The sequence below is a fragment of the Vombatus ursinus genome, unplaced genomic scaffold (genome assembly GCF_900497805.2).
Source record: "Vombatus ursinus unplaced genomic scaffold, bare-nosed wombat genome assembly UNPS02015255.1, whole genome shotgun sequence".
Classification (NCBI taxonomy): Eukaryota; Metazoa; Chordata; class Mammalia; order Diprotodontia; family Vombatidae; genus Vombatus; species Vombatus ursinus.
Genome location: NW_020955033.1, coordinates 25,708,536 through 25,728,714, shown reverse-complemented (window position 1 = coordinate 25,728,714; position 20,179 = coordinate 25,708,536). Strand labels below are relative to the sequence as shown.

The window sequence follows — 20,179 nt, the reverse complement described above, 5'->3', positions numbered from 1 at the left end:
CCCTGTAGGTAGAGTTAGGTAGCTGCTCTGTTTTTTGAGCCAGACTTAAGCTCTTGGGCCACTGCATAGATTTTCCGCTGAGAAAGATTGTCCGGGACCTTCCGTTTCGTCCCATTTCCATTTTTTGTTTCCCTGCATCTTTTATCTGCCCCAATCTGATGCGTTTTACTCCTATCACGGCTTTTGGGCTTCCATAGTCCACTGTCACTACATTATTAAAAATAACAACATTTATATAGCGCTTTTTAAGGTTTGCAGAGCACTTTCCACGTGCTATTTGCATTTGGTTGTTGCAACAACACTGTGAGATAGTTGCTATTATTACTCCCGTTTTACACATAGAAAGTATTTGAACTGCATTTGAATTCAGTGTTCCTGAGTTTAAGCCCTGTTCTGTCCACTGCAGCACCTAGCTGGCTCATTGGACTGGAGATGGTGGAGAAAAGACATGCATACATATATGTACATGCATACACACATATGTGCATGTATACATATTTATGCTCACCTCTACACAATCCCAGAGTTTTTAACTTTAACAGAGTCTTTAACCCAGAATTACCACTTAGTTCCCTTCCTGACAAAAGTAAATGTGTTTGTAACCTCCTCAGTCAGTAGATGTGACCAGACTGGGTCTGAGTTCCTTCAGTTGAAATTAGAATCCAGGATAGAATTTTCATTCTGCGTCTTTTTGTGCCATTAATTACCAGCTCTGCTATCCCCATTTTTGAGGCATACATGACCTAGCATAAGGCATGGACCTGCCCTAAGTTACTTATGATGTTAGTTTAAATGAAACATACTGGTATAATGGAAAGTCTAGATTTGGAGGAAGAAAGGACATGATTTTTCTCTGGCCAAATCATTTAATTTCTCTGAGCTTCAATTTCTTCACCTGTAAAATGGAGATAATACCATTGTGATGCCATAATGAGATAGAAATAATACACGGAAAGGGCTTTGCAAAAATTAAAGTGCTCAAATGCCAACTGTCATATATTAATATAATATTGATATAATTCATATTCTAATAACAGTATTTTGCTAACATAGTAATATTATACATATTATATAAAAGTACAAATAAGATATGAAAATCCCAAAGATTAAAGATGTCTTGACTTTTTACTTCTTCTCTAAGTTTAATAGCTTGAATATTTTTCTTTTAAAAAAAAACCACCTCAAATTACTTTCAAATGTCTCATTTTTCTCACATTACCTTTAATAAATGAATAAAATTGCCATAGCACTTATTTTCACTTATAGTCTTTCAAAATTACATTTTATATTAAATCTCAGGAATAAATTATAAGCATTAAAACATAGTTGATGAATTAGTAATTTCTGTTTCTTTGTAACAGATTTTGACTCTGTATTCATTATTATTTTCCCTACAGGACTCTCCAATCTCTTTTATAATTAAAAAATTATTCACAAAATCATTTAACTGTCAGGCTGTTCTTAATTTTATCAACACTGGATCTTACTAGTCAGTCAACAAACATTTATTAAGCAAAGAGCTTAATAGCACAAAAACTGAGTTCCTGCTCTCAACGAGCTCACTTTTCAATAAGGAGACAATATGCAAATAACTACTAATACACACGTGTTCATATAGTATAAATGAGAGCTAATTTTAGAAGGAAGGGAGGGGGGGGGGGAGACACCAGGAAAGGCCTGCAGAGAATGTGAATTCAAGCTCAGTCTTAAATATTACATGAAAAGCAGACTAAACCATACAAATGTTAATGATTATAGGAAACGTTCATAACATAGCACATTATTAGTGTGGCTACATTATTAATTCAAAGTTAACTCTGCGCTTTACATTTACAAAAATACAGGTATTAGCCACGAATATGATATTCATTTAAAGCTGAGATGTAAATGTCATAATTATGTGAAAAATCTCCGTATTATCACCGAAGTTCTTGGCAATTTTCAATAACTTATCCAACATTGTTTTGGATTATATACATGAGAACTTCAAATGCTAGATGATGATGATAAAATGATCGTTGTCATATTTTCTGAAATTCCTGGGCGTGAGTCCTGCTTCCCCTTCATGTTATATGAACTGAATCAAACACAATACTCTGATCCTTAGTTTTCTCATCTATAAAATACAAATTGTACTTATAATGCCTACCTATTGTACTATTTTGAAGCTCTATTCATAAAGATCAACTAAAAGAGATAATGTATGTAAAGCATCATGTGACAATAAAGCTCTATATACTTAAATATTTCAGTGGATTCATAATCTTGCAGTGTGCATTTTTATCAATGACATAGTTAAAGTCATAGATGGCATGCTTATCAAACTTATAAATGACACAAAATGACACTGAACAATAGAGTTAGGATGCAAAGTCTTAAGAAGCTAGGGCACTCAGGCATCTAAGGAGATGAACTCCAGTAGGGCTAAATGGAAAGAAAGTCTTACACTTGGGTTCCAAAAGCCAACTCCACAAGCACAGGATTGGGGATGATGCACATTTAGCAGTTTGTCTGAAGAAGATCTGGTAGGGAGTTAGTGGGCTGAAAGTTCAATCTGAGTCAGTTGAATGAGATGGGGCGGTCAAAAAAAGAGAGTAGCTTAATGCAGCTTAGGTCTGCATTAAGAGCATCGTAGCTTTGAGGAAACTACTGCCCTGGTTGGTCCATATCTGGAGAACTGGGTCCACTTCTGTGAACCGTTGTTTAAGAAGGACGTTATAATCTAGAGAGTCTCCAGGGAGAGCAGTCAGGATTGTGAGTCCAAATCATCTGAGGATCAGCTGAAGAAAACAATGACATTTAGCATGGAGAAGAGAAGGCATAGATGTTTTCAAGTATTTGAAGGGCTGTCATGTGGAAGAAGGGATTAGGCTTGTTGTGTTCGGCCCCAGAGGGCAGAACAAGGAGTAGTGGGTGAAGCAAATTTAGGTTTGGCACTGCAGAAAACAGCCTACCAACTAGGTACGTCCAAGTAGATGGGCTACTTGAGTGGCAGTGAGTTCCCCGTTATTAGAAGCTATCAGGCAGAGACGAGATGGTGTGATCTGTCAGGTATGGTGCAGTCTGGATTTTGCTTAGGTATAGATCCAACTGGATAGCTGGTGGGGTTCCTTTCATGTCTCAAATTCTGTCATTCCCTCCGATAGCACTGATCCATTAGCTCTCCCCTAAACTCATCCTGGGTGACTCAGGGAGACCAGAGTTCTATTTCTGCCTCAGGCACTTAACAGGCTCTGTGACTCAGCAAGTTACTTAATCTCTTAGCCTCAGTTTCCTCATCTGTAAAATGAAGATAATAGCAGCTACTTCAAGAGGCTGTTGTGAGATTCAAGCATTTTGCAAAACTTAAAGCACTATCTTAAGACTAGCTATTATTATTATGCAAAACTAGAAAATATCAATAAAAGTTTTAAAAATAAATTGTTGCTAACTTTTAGTGAATGGAGGTTACCTTCCAGATGTTATAAAATAAATAATTCTGAATTAAAATATACGATTTATATATTGTAGTCCTACGGACATTTTAAAAATTTCTTTGGTCAAATATTGGATACGTGTCTACTGCTTTTCAAATGCCAAGTATTTTGGTTGCCCTATTATCTCTGTTTACATAGATAACATAACGGCATATCCAGGATTCTACCAATACTTGTTTTATCTTCTCATCACATTACATTTTGGATTTTATTAAATGATTGTCCATAATTCCAATACAGGTAGTCCAGGATAGGGTAGTCCATTCTTATAGTTAATATTTGTCTTCGGGGAACTAGAATTTATTTTTATTAAAGTAGAAAAATTAAAATTTGCTTTTCCTGTCCTGACTTCTAAAAAATACAGATCTATAATTATTCAGAATATTCCATTCATTTTTCCTTAAATGTATTAATTTCCTTGTTTCATGAGTTATGTTGGTTGGACACCCGTACCAAATTGTTTAGAACACATGGACAAGGCAACACAAGATAAGCCACTATGAATGAATGAGTTTCCATCACTGTCACTGGAGGGAACACCCTCTTCAATAAGGTTTCCATCCATTTGAATTCAATCCATTTTTCTTTCCAGTGATTTAATACAAAATGATTATCTTAGTAAGTTGCATATTCTCTTTGATTAGTTTTTGTTTTGTGTTGATTAAGCAATACTAGATCCCTTCTCAATCTGCTGATTTTGGGTCCTAGCATTCCTTTTGTACATGGAACTTTTCTAACAGGATCAGATAGAACCGTCTCTCTCATGCTGAAGCTGGGGATGGCTGGAACTCATTGCTATCTATTGGCTTATTTACATGTGACTGTTTTCAGGGTTTTGAAGGAAACGGTTGAGAAATTATAAATTGCAGAGCTGTTTGCGAACTGTGGGAAAATCTTCAGTTTGTGCCACATTTGATAGAATTGTGGATTTTGGTTTTTTCCCAACCTGAATTAGAGATGGGTCACTACTCAGGAGGACGGCCTGATTAAAAGCCAGAAGTAACCAGAAAAAAAGCAGAAGGAGACAGAAGACACAGAAAATGACAAGGGAAGCAGCTCGCAGAAGATCTAAGGAAACAAGTTTTGAGCCCAGCTAAAAGAAAAACTTTGCAGTTGACACAGGCCGAATTTGAATTCAGGTCCTCCTGACTCCAGGACCAGTGTTCTATCCACTATGCCACCTAGCTGCCCCAAAGAAAGGGTTGCTTAACTTTTTTTTCCTCTTCTTTTGCTTTTTGGTGAGGCAATGGGGGTTAAGTGACTTGCCCAGGGTCACTCAGCTACTAAGTGTCAAGTATCTGAGGTGGCATTTGAACTCGGGTCCTCCTGACTCCAAGGCTGGAGCTCCATCCACTACACCACCTAGCTGCCCCCCAAACCCCACATGTTTGCTTCGGTGCAGTGGATAAAGCACTGGCCCTAGAGTCAGGAGGATCTAAGTTCAAATTCGGCCTCAGATATTTACTAGCTAGCTGTGTGACTCTGGGCAAGTCACTTAACCCCCATTGCCTCCTAAGGAAAAAAAACTCTTGCATAAAATTAATTACAGAAAGCACTTGCTTTTGCTCAACTTATCCAAACTTTACCTTTGAGCATCCTGTGCAAGACGGTGCTATGGCCAATAACCTGATGTTTTTAACTAAAGAGAAGCCATTCTTTTCCTCAAGTTGTAAAATTAACACCCCGCAGGAGGAGCTCTGGTAAGGTCTTCCATCCTGTGGGCGACATTCGCACCGCCGCCCTCCAGGGGGAGCCGCAGCAACACCGTGTGCCTGGAAAGTACCCACTCCACCTGCCTCTGAGCAGTCTCGAGTTTTCCTCCAGTCGGCTTTTCTACTTCCGGTTCCCTTGGTGGAAGTGCTTCCGGCCATTCATTCCCTCAACCCGTGTTAGCACCGTAGTGGTCGTTGTTTTGCGGCCTATCGGACCGAAAGGTTGACGGCGCCGTGAAGGATGAAGCTCGTGAGGTGAGGAGACGGCGAGAGCGCCGGCCGCCGCGGCAGGGTTTGGTATGAAGGTTTGTCGCCAGGCGCCGTGTGGCCACGGTCAGAAGAGGCGCCAAAGTCGCGTGCGCGCGCGAGATAGGCCCGGACAACGGCGGCCGGGTGTCCCGCCCGCCCGCCCGGTGCCTCGCGCTGCGGCTTGTGCCCCTGAAAACGAGCGCCCTCAGGGCGGGGTGGGGTTTCCCTTCCCGCTCCCGGCAGGGTGCGGCCGTTGTCCAAAGCGGGCGCGCGGCCTGGCCGTTTTTTTCTAGGCTCTCGCGAGACGCCGCGGCGTGTCTCCATCCCGCTTCCTGGGACCCGGGTCCCCCTCCCCTCACTTGTAGGGCCCTCGGGTCTGCGCCCCTTTCTTTACCCTGTTCCCAAACCTTTTGACCGGTTTCACGTGGTGGAATCGTAGGAGGAGAGCTCGAAAGGACCCCATCCCCTTGCCATTTTGCGTTTGAGAGGCCTGAGAGTGACGGGCTCAGAGCAGGGACTTGCCTCTGATGCCGACCCATCATCGCGCCTTCCACCCTGGGAAGCCGGGGGTGCTCGGCTCGGCTAAAGCCGGATTCTAGAAGTACCTGAAAGCTCAGTGGGGTCCTCACTACTGAAATTTTAAATTCCCTAAACGTGGGCCTACATGATGGACCACTTTACAAAATGACAGTGCTGTGAGGTCGACTCTTTACTATTTGGAAACCGATTATACAATTAAATTTTCTCTCTCTCCATCTTTTTGGTTTTTTCAACCCTGCTTCAACCCAATCAAACATTTGCGATAGTCACTACTCCTTAAATTAGAGAATTAAATTCTACTTGAAGTAGTTCTAGTTAAAGTTTGGAGGAGTCATTGAAACCAGCTTATTAATGCGAGCCAGCCATACTATTCCAAGCATAAATGGAGAGTTATGGTGTTGTACGCAGACCCAAGTCTTAGCCTACGTGGTCCAGGTTTCCAAATCCCAACTCTATACTGTTGAGAACTATGAAGTGATATGATAGGTTTTACTGTTCAGCGAGTTTCTCCTTGTCATCTTGCATTAGAGCACAGTAATTACCTCCCAGTTGTATTTAAAATAATTGCTACATTTCCTTAAAATAAAGGTTTGATTTAGATTAAAGCAGTTAACTCTGAATCTCTCAAATTTAGAGTATTTGGGTTGAAGGTAATCTTAGGGAATTTTCTTTCAACTTTAGTACTCCAACCTTACTTAACCCTGGGAAATATAGAGGATACTTTTGTCTTAAAATATCTTTTAAAAGGAAGAAGACAGGGTTCAATTTAGGGAATTATGCATTCATTCAAGAGAGTAACTGAACAAAATCTATCTCAAAAAATCCCAAGTCCAAAAATGTCTATATTTGCCAACTCTGGAAGTGGTGTTTATAAGTTCTTGTGTCTAAAGTAATGGGGATTATGAATCAGAATTTGAAGTTTTGGAATATAACTTTTGTTTAGTAGCTACCCAGACTCGATTAAATAACCAAATGTAAATTCAGTAGACATCTTCTGCAAGATGAGTATACTTAACATTACTCTTTCTGCTTACCCCCAAATATTACATCGGTCAATAAACAATCATTTATTAAAGTGCCTATTATGTGCTAGACACTGGGGTTACAAGGCAAAAAAACCAAAACAAAACAAAACAGGCCCTGCCCTCATGGAGTTTATATTATACTGGTGGAAACCAGTTTGTGTCCAGACAAAGATGATGAAAGTTCCTTCAGTAAGAGAGGCAATGGCACTCTTTGGATTTAAAAGAACTTAAGTACCATGCTGGCTTTGCCACTTTCTGCAGCTTGCATGCCTTTGGCCCAGTCCCGTAAGCGATCTCAGGATCCATTCAGTCATCTGCAAAACACAGAAGTTGGACTAGAATTCCTCTAATGCTCTTTCCAGTTTTAAATCTATAGTTTTTTTAATCAGACAACAGATAAAGTAGAAAAAGATGTGTGGAATTTAGTGTTATGTGGAATATTCAAATGGATCTCTAATTTCATTGAGTTAGATGCACCTTCCATCGCTGCAGATTACAACCATCCATTCCTGTTGATACTGTGTACCTTTTGTCAGTGTCCTTTCATAAATTTGACACAGTGTCTAACCATTATGCTGGAGACCCTACTAAATTTCTCCTGACTTAAGGTGTCAGTGGAACACTCTGGGCCGGGGTGGGGAACCTGTCCCCTTGAGGCCACATGTGGTCCTTTAGGGCCTCAAGTTCGGCCCTTTGACTGAATCCAAACTTTGCAGAACAAATCCCCTTAATAAAGGGATTTGTTCTGTAAAACTTAAGACTCAGTCAAAAGAACCGTTAGGCCACTTGTGGCCTCTGGGCTACAGGTTCTCCGCCTCTGTTCTGGCCTGTCTTTCTGTCATGCTGCCACTCACTTTGTGACCAGCCCACCTTCTCTTCCTATCGTAATTCTTGAAGACATCTTTTATTCCTGTTCTTAGGAGTCCCTCATTGGTGGTTTTATGTTGTTAACTCACGGTGTACCTCTGTGACACCCATTTAAATTCTTCATAAACTTCTATCCCATATGACTCCTAAGGCTGTGAAAATTACACTGATGAACAGAGAAACCTGTACAGAAGTACTGAGTACACAACAGCACCAGTATAATTCACCAGTATAATTAAGAAAAATGGGCCTTTGCTTTCTTTAGAAGCTTGGGGTTATTAAAGGAGCTTTGCAACTTTGCAAAGACAATCTGGCCTTCTCTCCTTGGGCCTAAATTAATTTTCCATTTGTACTGTCATGATCTACATGAATAAGTAGGGGGAAAAACAGACTAAGCCATCCTCCCTGTAAAGGTGAATCTTTTAGATAAAATGCAGTAATCAGTACTAGGCTGTAAATGAAATTTTAAAGTAATAATATTAAACATGTTTTTCTGACATTTGAAAATCTTTCTAAAATATATTGTGTACTTTTCTACTTTCTTAGTTTTCTGAACATAATTTAACTTCTCTTTGATTAAGTTACTCCCTAAATATGCCAGGGAAATGTGACATTACTCAATTTGATTTTATAATGTTAGGAAATCAAGAAACGGTGAGATATGTTAGTGTGTATTTGCGCTGCAGACTAAAAAGTTCAAAGCTATTGTTTTTTAGGTTCTTATGTCTTCTTTATGACTGTTCCCTACCTTGTAATGTCTTGCTGTTTTCAGTGAGTCTGCCTATAGCCTTTTTTCTTTCCCCTTAACACATATTGCTTCTGATCTACTGTCATCTTAGAAACCAGATATCCAAGCTTGTAATTCACATGATCATAGATTTAGAACTGGAAAGGACATTTTGTTCTTTTACTCCAGAAGAATTACACATTTTGAGTTTAAAATGATTAGCCCAAAGTTACGTAACTGGCAAAGATGATTTTTGAATCCAGGTTCCTTCAGAGCCAGTTTGAAATAAGAATAAATAGGCTTAAGAGTAAAGAACATAGACTTTGTAAGATCAGTATTAGTTTACAGAGATTTTATTCACTTCTTGATCTTTTCTTTTGTTTTAGATAGTTGAGGTTGCCAGATAAATGACCTTTGGATAAATGAAGTGGTGTGTTTTTATACCGCTAATCTCCTTCATTAACAAAGATAATCCCACTATTCACTGTCCGTAATTTCGCATTGTTTTGATATCTAGATGTATCCAAACAGATTTTGTAGTTATATAATATGTGTATTTTGATGGATATCTGGTTTCATTGATGTGGATTGTGCCCTGTGCTGGGCAGCTAGGTGGCACAGTAGATAGAGTACTGGGCTTGGAATCAGAAAGACTCATCTTCCTGAGTTCAAATCTGGCCTTAGACACTTACTAGCTGTGTGACCCTGGGCAAGTCATTTAACCGTTTGCCTGTTTCCCCTGGAAAAGGAAATGGCAAAGCACTCCAGTATCTCTGCCAAGAAAACCCCAAATGGGGTCATGAAGGGTTGGACACAACTGAAATGACTGACCAACAACAATAAAATTACCTGTACTGCAATAGATGTGAATTGTACATTACCTTCTCACTTTCTACGTGATTATTGCTCCTCTTCCTCCATAAATCCTTCATAGAAAAGCCATGCTATGCATTGGAAGCCTTCTTCTGTGTCTTTTAATGTTTTCTTCAATATTGATTATCCCTTGCTCTTACTACATGACCACCCATTTCCTTTTTATTTATACATGGATCATAAATTTAGAAATTCAAGGGATCTTAAGAGGTCATTGAATCCCAACTTCTAGCCCCCTTATTTATTTATTTATTTTTTTGATGAGGCAATTGGGTTTAAGTGACTTGCCTAGGGTCACACTGCTAGTGTCAAGTGTGAGGCTGGATTTGAACTCAGGTCCTCCTGACTCCAGGGCTGGTGCTCTATCCACTGGGCCACCTACCTGCCCCAGCTCCCTTATTTTTAAGAGGAAGACCAAGGCACTGAGAGGTTAAATGACTTGACCAGGTTCATAGCTAGTAAATATGAGATTTGAACTCAGGTCTTCCTTACTCTAAGTTCAGTGTCTTATCTACCATGTCATTCTTCCTCTCATCATATTTGGGATTATGTCTTTTATGCTTCTTGCATTTTGGTTATTTCAAACTAAAGCCTCTTTAAATCTAATATGTTTATTTTCATTTCCTTATGAGTCACCATTTTGATTCTTCTGTGAATGTCACATTTTATGAATAGCATTACTGAAGAATATTGGTGCTAAGATTTGCTTTGGTGGCAGGGAGTAGCTTAAAAGTGTAATTTTCCAAATGTGATTCAATCTCTTTCTTCTTATTTAATCCTGATCCTACTATAACTGTTCATCGTTTATCTGTAACGCACATATATCTGCTGCTAGAATAATTAACTCCACGAGAGACATTGTGGTATAATGAGTAGAAGACATTTGGAATCAAGAAGACCTGGGTTAGAATCCTGTCTCTGACATTCAATAGTATCACCATGAGCAAGTCATTTGATCTGTCTTAGCCTCAGTTTCCTCATCTGTAAAATGAGGATAATAACAATAATAATAATAATAATGATCCCTGTACCACCAATCTCACAGGGTTTTGTGAGGCTCAGTTGAGTTATAAATCTTGTTTTTGCAGTGTTCTCATGGATCAGAGATCTTAATCATGTTCCTGCAATAATGCAGACTATAAATGATCTATGCCTGTCTCTCCTGTCTTCATATAAATTCAACCAAGTGGTCCATTCACCATGGACTTTATATTCTTTAGAGTATTTCCTCTAGGATCAAATATAAAATCCTGTTTGGTTTTTAAAACCTTTCATAATCTGGCCCCTTCATGCTTTTCCAGTCTTACCCAATGATTTCTGCAATCCAGTGACACTGGCCTAATTGCCATTCCTCCTGCAATACTCTATCTCTTGACTGTACATTTTTACTGATTCCATGCCTGGAATTCTCTTCCTCCTCATCTCTTGACTCCTGGCTTTCCTGGCTTCCTTCAGGTCCCACCTAAAATTCTACCTTTTGCAAGAAGCTTTTCTTGGTTCACCTTAATGCTAGTGTCTTCCTTCTAAGATCATCTCTAATTTATCTTGTTTGTTTTAATTGTTGTTCCCCCATTAAACTATGAGATCCTTAAGAACAGGGACTGGGGTTTTTTTGCCTGTCTTTTTAGCTCCAGTGCCTAACCTAGTACCTGTCATGTAATAAATGCTTGTTAACTTCACTTTTGCCATTACAAGAATACCAGTGGAATTAACACTTAGCTCTTCATCCTACCTGATTAGGCCATGCTATCTTGGTTACATAGTTTTTTCTTATTGCTGTTGTTTTAAACTTTTATTTATGTGTCATACTTTCACATTATAAATATTATTTATAATAGAAATATAACATTATATTCCATAATATTTATAATTTAAATATTTATAAATATTTACAGATTACTCCTACTATATGAGGTGTCTTGTAACAAAGAAGTGACTCAGTAAGTCAACAAGCATTTATTAAATATCTGCTATGTTCCAGACAATGTGCTGAGTACTAGAGATTTAAAGAAAGAAAAAAAACAATCCCTGTTCTCAAGGAGTTAAAAAATTTAGTTGGGGAGACAACATGAAAACAGCTATGTAATAAAGAAGATGTAGACAGGATTAAATTGGAACTAATCAACAGAGTGAAGGCACTAACTAGTATTAATGGGAATCAGAAAAGGCTTCTCACAAAAGGTCGGTTTTTGTTATTTGTCCTTTGTTTCTTTTTTTTTTTTTTGGTAAGGCAATTGGGCTTAAGTGACTTGCCCAGAGTCACACAGCTAGTAAGGGCCAACTTGAACTCAGGTCCTCCTGATTCTAGGGTTAGTGCTGTATTCACTCTGCCACCTTGCTGCCTCTTTTGTTTTCCAAGAGGACCATGATGTCATAGAAGTGATGTCATGATTTAAGTCTCCAGCCTCACTTTCTCCTCTGGAGCTGTCTGGGTCCAGTGGCAAGATATAGAGGAATGGAGATGGCCCTGGATGCAATGAGAGACCTTAACCTTTTTAAGCTAAGGTCTTTAACAGGTCTGAGTTTGAGAAGCAATGCCCATTCAGTGATTAAGCCTACGTCTTTACCCCAAAGAGAGATCAGAGAAAGAGGAAAAGGAGCCATGTGTACAAAATTATCTATAGCAGCTTTTTGTGCTGGCAGAGAACCAGAGAATAAAAGTGTGCCCATCAAAAGTATGTTTTTTATATATTTTTTCGATTACATGTAAAAACAATTTTTAACATTTTATTTTTTTAATTTTGAGTTCCAAATTCTCCCCTTTCTTTCCCCTCACCTTTAGAAGACAATTTGATGTAATTTATACATGTGCAGTCATGCAAAACGTATTCCATGTTAGCCATGTTGCAAAAGAAAATACAGACCAAAAAAAAAAACCAAGAAGAATTTTTTCTTAAAAGTATGCTTTGATCTGCATTCAGACTTCATCAATTTTTTCTCTGGAGGTAGGGAGCATTTTTCATCATAAATCCTTCAGAATTGTCTTGGACCATTGTGTTGCTGAGGATAGCTAAGTCATTTACAGTTTTTCATTGTACATTATTGCTGTTACTGTGTACAATGTTCTGGCTCTAATTAACTTTATTTTGCATTAGTTCATGTAAGTCTTCCCGGGTTTTTTTGAAATCATCTCGTTAGTCATTTCTTATGGCACAATAGTATTCTATCACAATTATATACCACAACTTGTTCTGCTATTCCCCAATTTATGAGTATTCCCTCAATTTCTAATTCTTTGCCACAACAAAGAACTGCTGTAAATATTTTTGTACATATAGGTTCTTTTCCTTTTACCTTTGTTTTTTTTTGTTTTTTTTTTTTTAATTTCTTTGGGATATAGACCCAGTAGTGGTATTGCTCAGGGTATGCACAGTTTGATAGCCTTTGGGGCATAGTTCCTAATTGTTCTCCAGAATGGTTGGATCAGTTCACAACTCCACCAGCAGTGCCTTAGTGTCCCACAAATTATGGTATTTGAATATAATAGAATACTGTTGTACTATAAGAAAAATCAAAGGGACAATTCAGAGAAACATAAGACTTGTAAGAATTGATACAGAGTAAAGTGAACAAAACAAGGAGAACAGTTTATAGAGTATCAACATATATACAGTACCAACATACAGTGTAGTTTATAACATAATAAAGATAAACAGCTTCAACCACTTAACTCTCTTTCCCTCCCCCCATATAAACTGTTGCCAATGCCTGCCAATTTCACCTTCGCACATCTCTTCTGTCTTCTGACACTGCCCCTGCTGGTGGGTCTGCCCACCTCTAGTATCTCCCCACTCCAATCCACTCCCCATTCAACCATTAAAGTGATTTCTCTAAACATAATTGTGATCAATGTCAACCTCCATCCCCCACCCCCAATAAACTCCAATGACTTACTGTTGCCTCCAGCAGCAAGTAAATACAAAATGTTCTGTTTGGCATTCAGTTTCCTTCATAACCTAGCCTTCTTACCTTTCCAGTCTTCTTAAACTTTACTCCCCAACACATATGCTTTGATCAAGTGTTACTGGCCCTCCTGGCTGTTCCGTGAATGAGATATTCCATCCCTAGGCCCCAGGCATTTTCTCTGGCTGTCCCCTATGCATGGAATCCTTCCTTCTTCTGCTTTTTGCTACTGACTTCCCTGGCTTCCTTTAAGTCCCAGCTAAAATCCTATATTTTATAGGAAGCCTTTCTTAACCCCTCTTACTTCCACTGTTTTCACTTTTTTAATGATTTTCTATTTATTCCATTTATAGCTTGTTTATATATATTTATTTGCATGTTGTCTCCCCCATTAGATTGTAAGCTCTTTTCTATCAGCAGCACTTAGCACAGTGCCTGGTACATAGGATAGGCTTAATAAATGTTTATTGAATTGAACTAAATTGATTCTGTAATAACCAAACACTATTCCAGAGGACTTATCAACTTATCAGAGATGAACATGTCCTCCTCCTGAAGAGAGGTGGGGCATGAGACATATTTTTGGACATGACCAGTGTTGGAATTTGTTTCACTTCATTCTGTATATTTGTTAAAAGGGTCTATTTCTCTGTCTTTTTCAATTGGGATAGAGGAGGGAAGGAGAGCAAATAGATTTTTGTTAATTGCAGAATATAAATTTTAAAAAGGTGAGCCTTTTTTTCAGCGAGAAGTATGCCATTATTAAAAGAATTTTGCAATTTCTCAAAAGAAATCCATCCTCTCTACTTCCTGTTTCTGGGGCTAAATTCATTATCCATTTGTAGTATGTATCCAAAATATATGTGAACAAGCACTGTAGTTTTTGGTTAGGCCAAACTTTTATATAAAATACATTTCTATATAAACATTTGTGATAATAATGCACATGGGTTGAAGGCATCCTTTGTAGGAGGAATTTGAAAGAAACCAGTAAGATTTCATAAGCATTGTTCCACAGTAGATCACATCTTTACCATCACATAATTGATTGAAAGGTGCAAAAAATTACACGATCTTATTGTACTTATCATTTAATGACTCTAGAAAAGCATGTGAGTCAATAAAGCCTGACATTTCCTTAACAGCTCTTCTCCTAGTGTTTCAAAATTACACAAGATTCATTGAAAGATAAAACAGAAGTAAATGTGTTGGATGCTTAAATATTAATATTAAGTGAGGTATAACATAGATGTGTGCTCACTAAAATGTGTTATGATCGTGAAGATGATCCAGTGTTTTATCAGCACGAAATTTCCTGTTACAGGGAACCCCAAGTGCTGCATTTTTGTAGGTAACATTGTGCAAACAGAACGTTTTTAACCACCAGTCTTTATTACTTCCAAAGAATTTAACATCAGAAATAGGTATGGTTTGGAGATCACGTTAAGGAAGGCACATTACCATCTACTCTTCATTGCCCCCTAAGGACCACTATCTTTTTCATTTTATTTGCATTTGAGACTTCCTGTCTGTGCTGGCTACCTCTATTAAAATGTGGGCTCCTTAAGAGCAGGGATGGTCTTAGCTTTCTGTGGTATCCCCAGCACTTAGCACAGTGCTTAGCAGTTAGTAAGTGATTGGTAAATTTTTATTAAAGATAATGAGCTGCTTATCTATTATTGATCCATAGATTCATGTAATTGATGAAAATGAAAATTAACAGTGGTTCTACATGTTTTAATTGCAGGTTTTTGATGAAGTTGAGTCATGAAACTGTAACCATTGAATTGAAGAATGGAACACAAGTACATGGAACAATCACAGGTATGGAGATTTGAGCAGGTGAAAAACTTTTCTCAAGTACTAGATCAGTTGTACTTTGTAAATGTTTTTAAATGTTACCCATTCCACTTGCTAAAGGGGACATTCTTTTTGTTACTTAATAGTAATAGTCATTTCAGTTAAGTAAATGATAGGATCAAAGATCTGTAGGTGAAAGGGACCATTTAGTCCAACTCATTCATTTTATAGATGAAAAATAGTCTCATGGAAAATAAATGACTTCATTAAGGTCACACAAGTAAGTGTTAGAGACAGGATTAAAAAAATTAAAAGCATTTATTAAATGCTCGCCATATGCCAAATTTGGTGCTTAGTGCAGGGAATACAGATAGAACAGTGAGAAAAGTCAGCTTTCAAGAAGCTCACATTCTGATGGGAGAAAATAACATCATAGATGGATTCCACCAAAGATTTGAACTCAGGTCATCAATTTCCAATTCTTTGCCGCCACAAAAAGAGCTGCTATAGCCTAATTCTAATTTTTAAGGAGTTATTTTCATCAGTGAGTTTTTGTGTTTCTTTTTCTATCTGGCCAATTCTGTTTTTAAGGTGTTTATTTGCTTTAGTATTTTTGTGCCTCTTTTACCAAAGTTTTAATTGTCTTTTCATAATTTGATTCCTTTGCTTTCATTTCTTTACCTAATTTTTCCTCTACTACTCTGATTTTGAAAATAATTTTTTAGCCCTTCCGGGAATTCTAGTTGGATTTGTGTCCAATTCACGTTTTTCCCCTCTTTGAGGCTTTGCTTTGTAGTGTTTTGACTGCATTTTACTCTTCTGAGTTTGTGACTTTTTCTTCCCTATCCTAATAGTAACTTTTTATGATCAGGTTCTTTTTTTATCGTTGTTTGCTCATTGATTTGGAATTTTATGTTAATGTTGGGTTGTATTGGGGTCAGGGGATATCTGTCTCAAGCGTCAGGCTTTTTAGTACTCCTGTTTTCAGAACTAGTTCTAAGAGTTTGAAAGTATTAGATGTTTCCAAAGTGGTATGATATGGAGAGAGGTGTGGTCACTGCTCTCTTGGTCTGAACTCTGATTTTTACTCAGGATGAACCCATGATCCCTTGGGATTGAAATCCATACTGTTCCTTAGGTCCCCTCTCTTCCTCTGGGACCTGAAACAATACTTTTCCTTAGGGTCTTTGATCCCTTGGGGCTAGAAGTGATATTGCCCCTCAGGGCTTCCACTCCCTCTTGACAAAAAGTGTTCCTCTCTGCCCTTGAAATGTGACCCAGAAGTGGGTATAGGCAGTGGATTTGACAAACCGCATCTAATCCTGTGTCCAGTGCTAGCACTGGGGTACTCCATATTCTTTTTCTGGACAGTTGCCAAGTCCCCATACCGTCTTTTACTTGGCGCCTTCTGAAGCTGCTGTTGCTGCATCTGTCTCCACCACTGATGTGTCATCCACTCTAGGTCATTTCTCTTTCCAGCCTCCGTTGTCTTGTGCTGTAAGAATGACTCACTGACCTTTTTTTGACTCTGCCATTGCAGAATTAAATTTGAGGTGTTATTTAAAATTGTTTGCTGGGGAATGTTGGGAGAGCTCAACTATGTGCTTCTCTACTCTGCCATTTTGACTCCACCCTATCCCATCCCCTGTGTAGTTTTGTGGTTTTTTAGAGTAGCTTGTAGTGTGTCAGTATATATCATCATAATGATTTACACTTATATAGCACTTTGCTGTTTATAAAACATTTTCCTTGTATCGACTATGCATTATGCAAGTATTATTGTCCCCATTTTTTAGATCATGTAAGAATAAGAGCTTAAATGACATGCTCAGGGTCAGGTAATGTCAGGACCAGTACTGAAACCAAGGTCTCCAATCCCTATGCTTTTTCTAGTAGGGTTCTTTAAAGTGGCATAATATAGGTTACAATTTATCTTACTTTTCCTTGTTTCTCTGTTTTTGCCATACTTGATAATTTTTATTTTTTTTCCCTCAGGTGTGGATGTCAGTATGAATACACATCTTAAAGCTGTGAAAATGACCCTGAAGAACAGAGAGCCTGTACAATTGGAAACACTGAGTATACGAGGAAATAACATTCGGTACTTCATCCTCCCAGACAGCTTACCTCTGGATACTTTACTTGTTGATGTTGAACCAAAGGTGAAATCTAAGAAAAGGGAAGCTGGTAAGTTGGTGAAAAGTTGAGAGAGCCTTGTTTTAGAATTACAAAACTTATTGCTTTTTAAAGTTATGGTTTTAACACACTTTTAAACCTTTACAAATTTCTGAAAACCAAAAGATATTATCCACTTAAAATTCCTTTCCTTGGTATATATAAGTGTCCAAATTGACACTTATTGTACAACAACTATAGCATATATATAAAAATATAATTTTATAAATCATTATTGTCATCTGTCTGCCTGAGGAAATATGTGGCATGGAGAATATTTCTTAAAGTAATCTCGTCTAGATTTCAGCTTATACTTTTGTGCTATGCCTTAATTTTTATTTTTAAACTTTAGTAAACATTCAAACAATGTTATTGATGAAATTCTATTGCATTTCAGGCTCTCCAGAATAATGACCTGCCCTATTTTACCATCCTCATTGCGTATAACTCCCCTCTATTAATTATACATGTGTTATGATAGGCATTTAAAAATCTTTTACAGATATGTGCTTGTTACCTGTGACAGGACGTAGTGTATATATTTTTTTAAATTTTCTCAATGAATTTTCCCCTTAATGTTTTAATAGGAAAATTATAATTAAAGTTGTATATCTAAAACTGCTGTGCCAAAGCTGTAATATACAAACTTTGCATATTAGTAAACTTCTAATTACTTTTTTTATGTTTATTGTGACGGTACAAAGATGGACTACTTTAAAACTACATTCAAATGCTCCTACCACTTAATTGGATTTCCTTGCTAGGCAGTGAAAATGTGACACAGCAAACTTGTTAAATGTTTAAAAAGACTGACTTACAGGGCATTGAGGTGGCAAAGTGGACAGAGCACCAGCCTGGGTGTCAGGAGGACTTGAGTTAAAAAAAAAAAAAAGACTTACAAGTTCCATAGAAATTTGAAGACACTAGGGACAGAATGAATAAATTTTGCATTTGGAGAAAAGCAAGGAATTGTAAAATAATATTGAAGTTGGGCTGTGAATTTTAAGAGAGGAGATATTAGCTCTACTTATTTAGGAATCAGATTTCTTTTTTGATTGCTACTTTTGTGACTTCAGGCAAATAAGCTTTCACCTTTAGTTTTTGTCTTTAATATGCAGTAATGCTGGGGCAGCTAGGTAGCTCAGTAGGCAGTGGATAGAGCATTGGCCCTGGAATCAGGAGGACCTGAGTTCAAAAATGGCTTCAGACTCATAATATTTACTAGGTGTGTGACCCTGGTCAAGTCACTTAATCTCAGTTGCCTCACATAAAAAAAAAAAAAGTTGCAGTAATGCCCTATGTTTCTTTTGGATAGTTGTGAAAGTTAATCTCACAGATCTTTTTTTTTTAATAGACATATTTAATTATGTCTCTGTTACTGCACAGTTAGGGAAGTCTTTGAAGTTAAATGACGAAAACAAAGAAAGAGACCTTTAAGAATAACTTTCTTGAGGGGCAGCTAGATGGCACAGGGGGAATAGAGTACTGGCCCTGAAATCAAGAAGACCTGAGTTCAAATCCGGCCTCTGACACTTACTAGCTGTATTACCCTGGGCAGGTCACTTAACCCTGACTGCCTCAAAAAAAAAATAAATAATAATAACTGTCTTGAATTGGGATTTTAGACCTACTGTTTTGCCATAACCATTAACTTCAACTCAGAACAATAGTGTATCCATCCTGTTTAATATAGGTCCATATATTAGTAGCCTGCAAACGTCCATGTTGCTGTGTGCCTGAAAAACAATACCTGTTGAATGAAAAAAAAATATGTCATGTATGTGAAGGCCATGAACAGGAAATAATTTTCTGAAAGTATATTTTGGTCTTGTCTCCTTATGTGTGGTGCGTATCATTGAGGTATGCAAACACTATAATCCTAAACAATAGTATTTTAATGGTATTTTGCTGTATTTCCTGGTCCTTTTTTTGGGACCCTGCATAGAATAAGCATATGCTATTAGCAGTTTAGGGAAGGAAGAACAAAATTCAGTGTATTCTTTATTTTCTGTAACCTTGATCCACAAATGCAAGGACTAGGAAGAAAAAATGTGTAGTGAGATGATGCATCTACAACTCCCTTCTGTTGAAGTGGAAATGGATTATAAAAGTTTTTTTCCCTAGCTTAACTGATTAGATTGATTTAGTTCAAGTAACTTTTAGAACATGAGAAAATTTAACTTTATCGTTCTTTTATCTGCTCAGTTGCAGGAAGAGGCCGAGGTCGGGGTAGAGGACGAGGACGTGGTCGTGGTAGAGGAAGAGGGGGTCCCAGACGATAACTTCTTCCATGAATACTGTTATGCAATTCCACAAAAGTCAGAATATTTTTTTGTACAGGTTTTGTTTATGATGTCAGTTTTTAATAAACACGAATGTGGGAAAGAATTGTCTATTGAATGTCATCAGTTAAGATTTCAGTATTGTTAGATCTACTTCTTAGTATTAGTACAGTTGTTCCAAATGTAACAGTTGAGCTACAAGGCTGTTCGTAAATGCAGTTTAAATTCTGACTTAACTAATCACGTTCTAATCATACTTTTTTCTAACTTAAAAACATGATTTCATGTATGTATGTGGAAGATTTTGAATCCACTGTAATCCTTTTGTCTTCTTTGGGACCACCTAGAGGTGAAATAATGAGTTAACGTTTTATATAACTAAAACCCTTTGGATTGTCCAAAATGAATTCTCTTTTTCTTGAATTTCTCTCTATGGTGACTAGACATATAAGGAAGTTCCAAGCTACTAGTATTTTATAAATGAAAGTCATCTTTTAAATTAAGAATTGCCTTTATTATAATCAACATTTATTATATGTTTTCTCCAATT

At 37.6% G+C, this 20,179-nt stretch overlaps 1 protein-coding gene across 1 annotated transcript; it reads left to right on the top strand.

Annotated features, from left to right (window-relative positions):
• The first annotated feature begins 5,305 nt into the window (after window positions 1-5,305).
• LOC114031880 (small nuclear ribonucleoprotein Sm D1) lies at window positions 5,306-19,736 on the top strand. The gene is made up of 4 exons (XM_027847070.1): window positions 5,306-5,443; window positions 15,120-15,196; window positions 17,168-17,359; window positions 19,553-19,736. Exons 1-4 carry the CDS (start codon window positions 5,430-5,432, stop codon window positions 19,627-19,629), a joined length of 360 nt encoding a protein of 119 aa, XP_027702871.1. The 5' UTR covers window positions 5,306-5,429; the 3' UTR covers window positions 19,630-19,736.
• The last annotated feature ends 443 nt before the right edge of the window (window positions 19,737-20,179 follow it).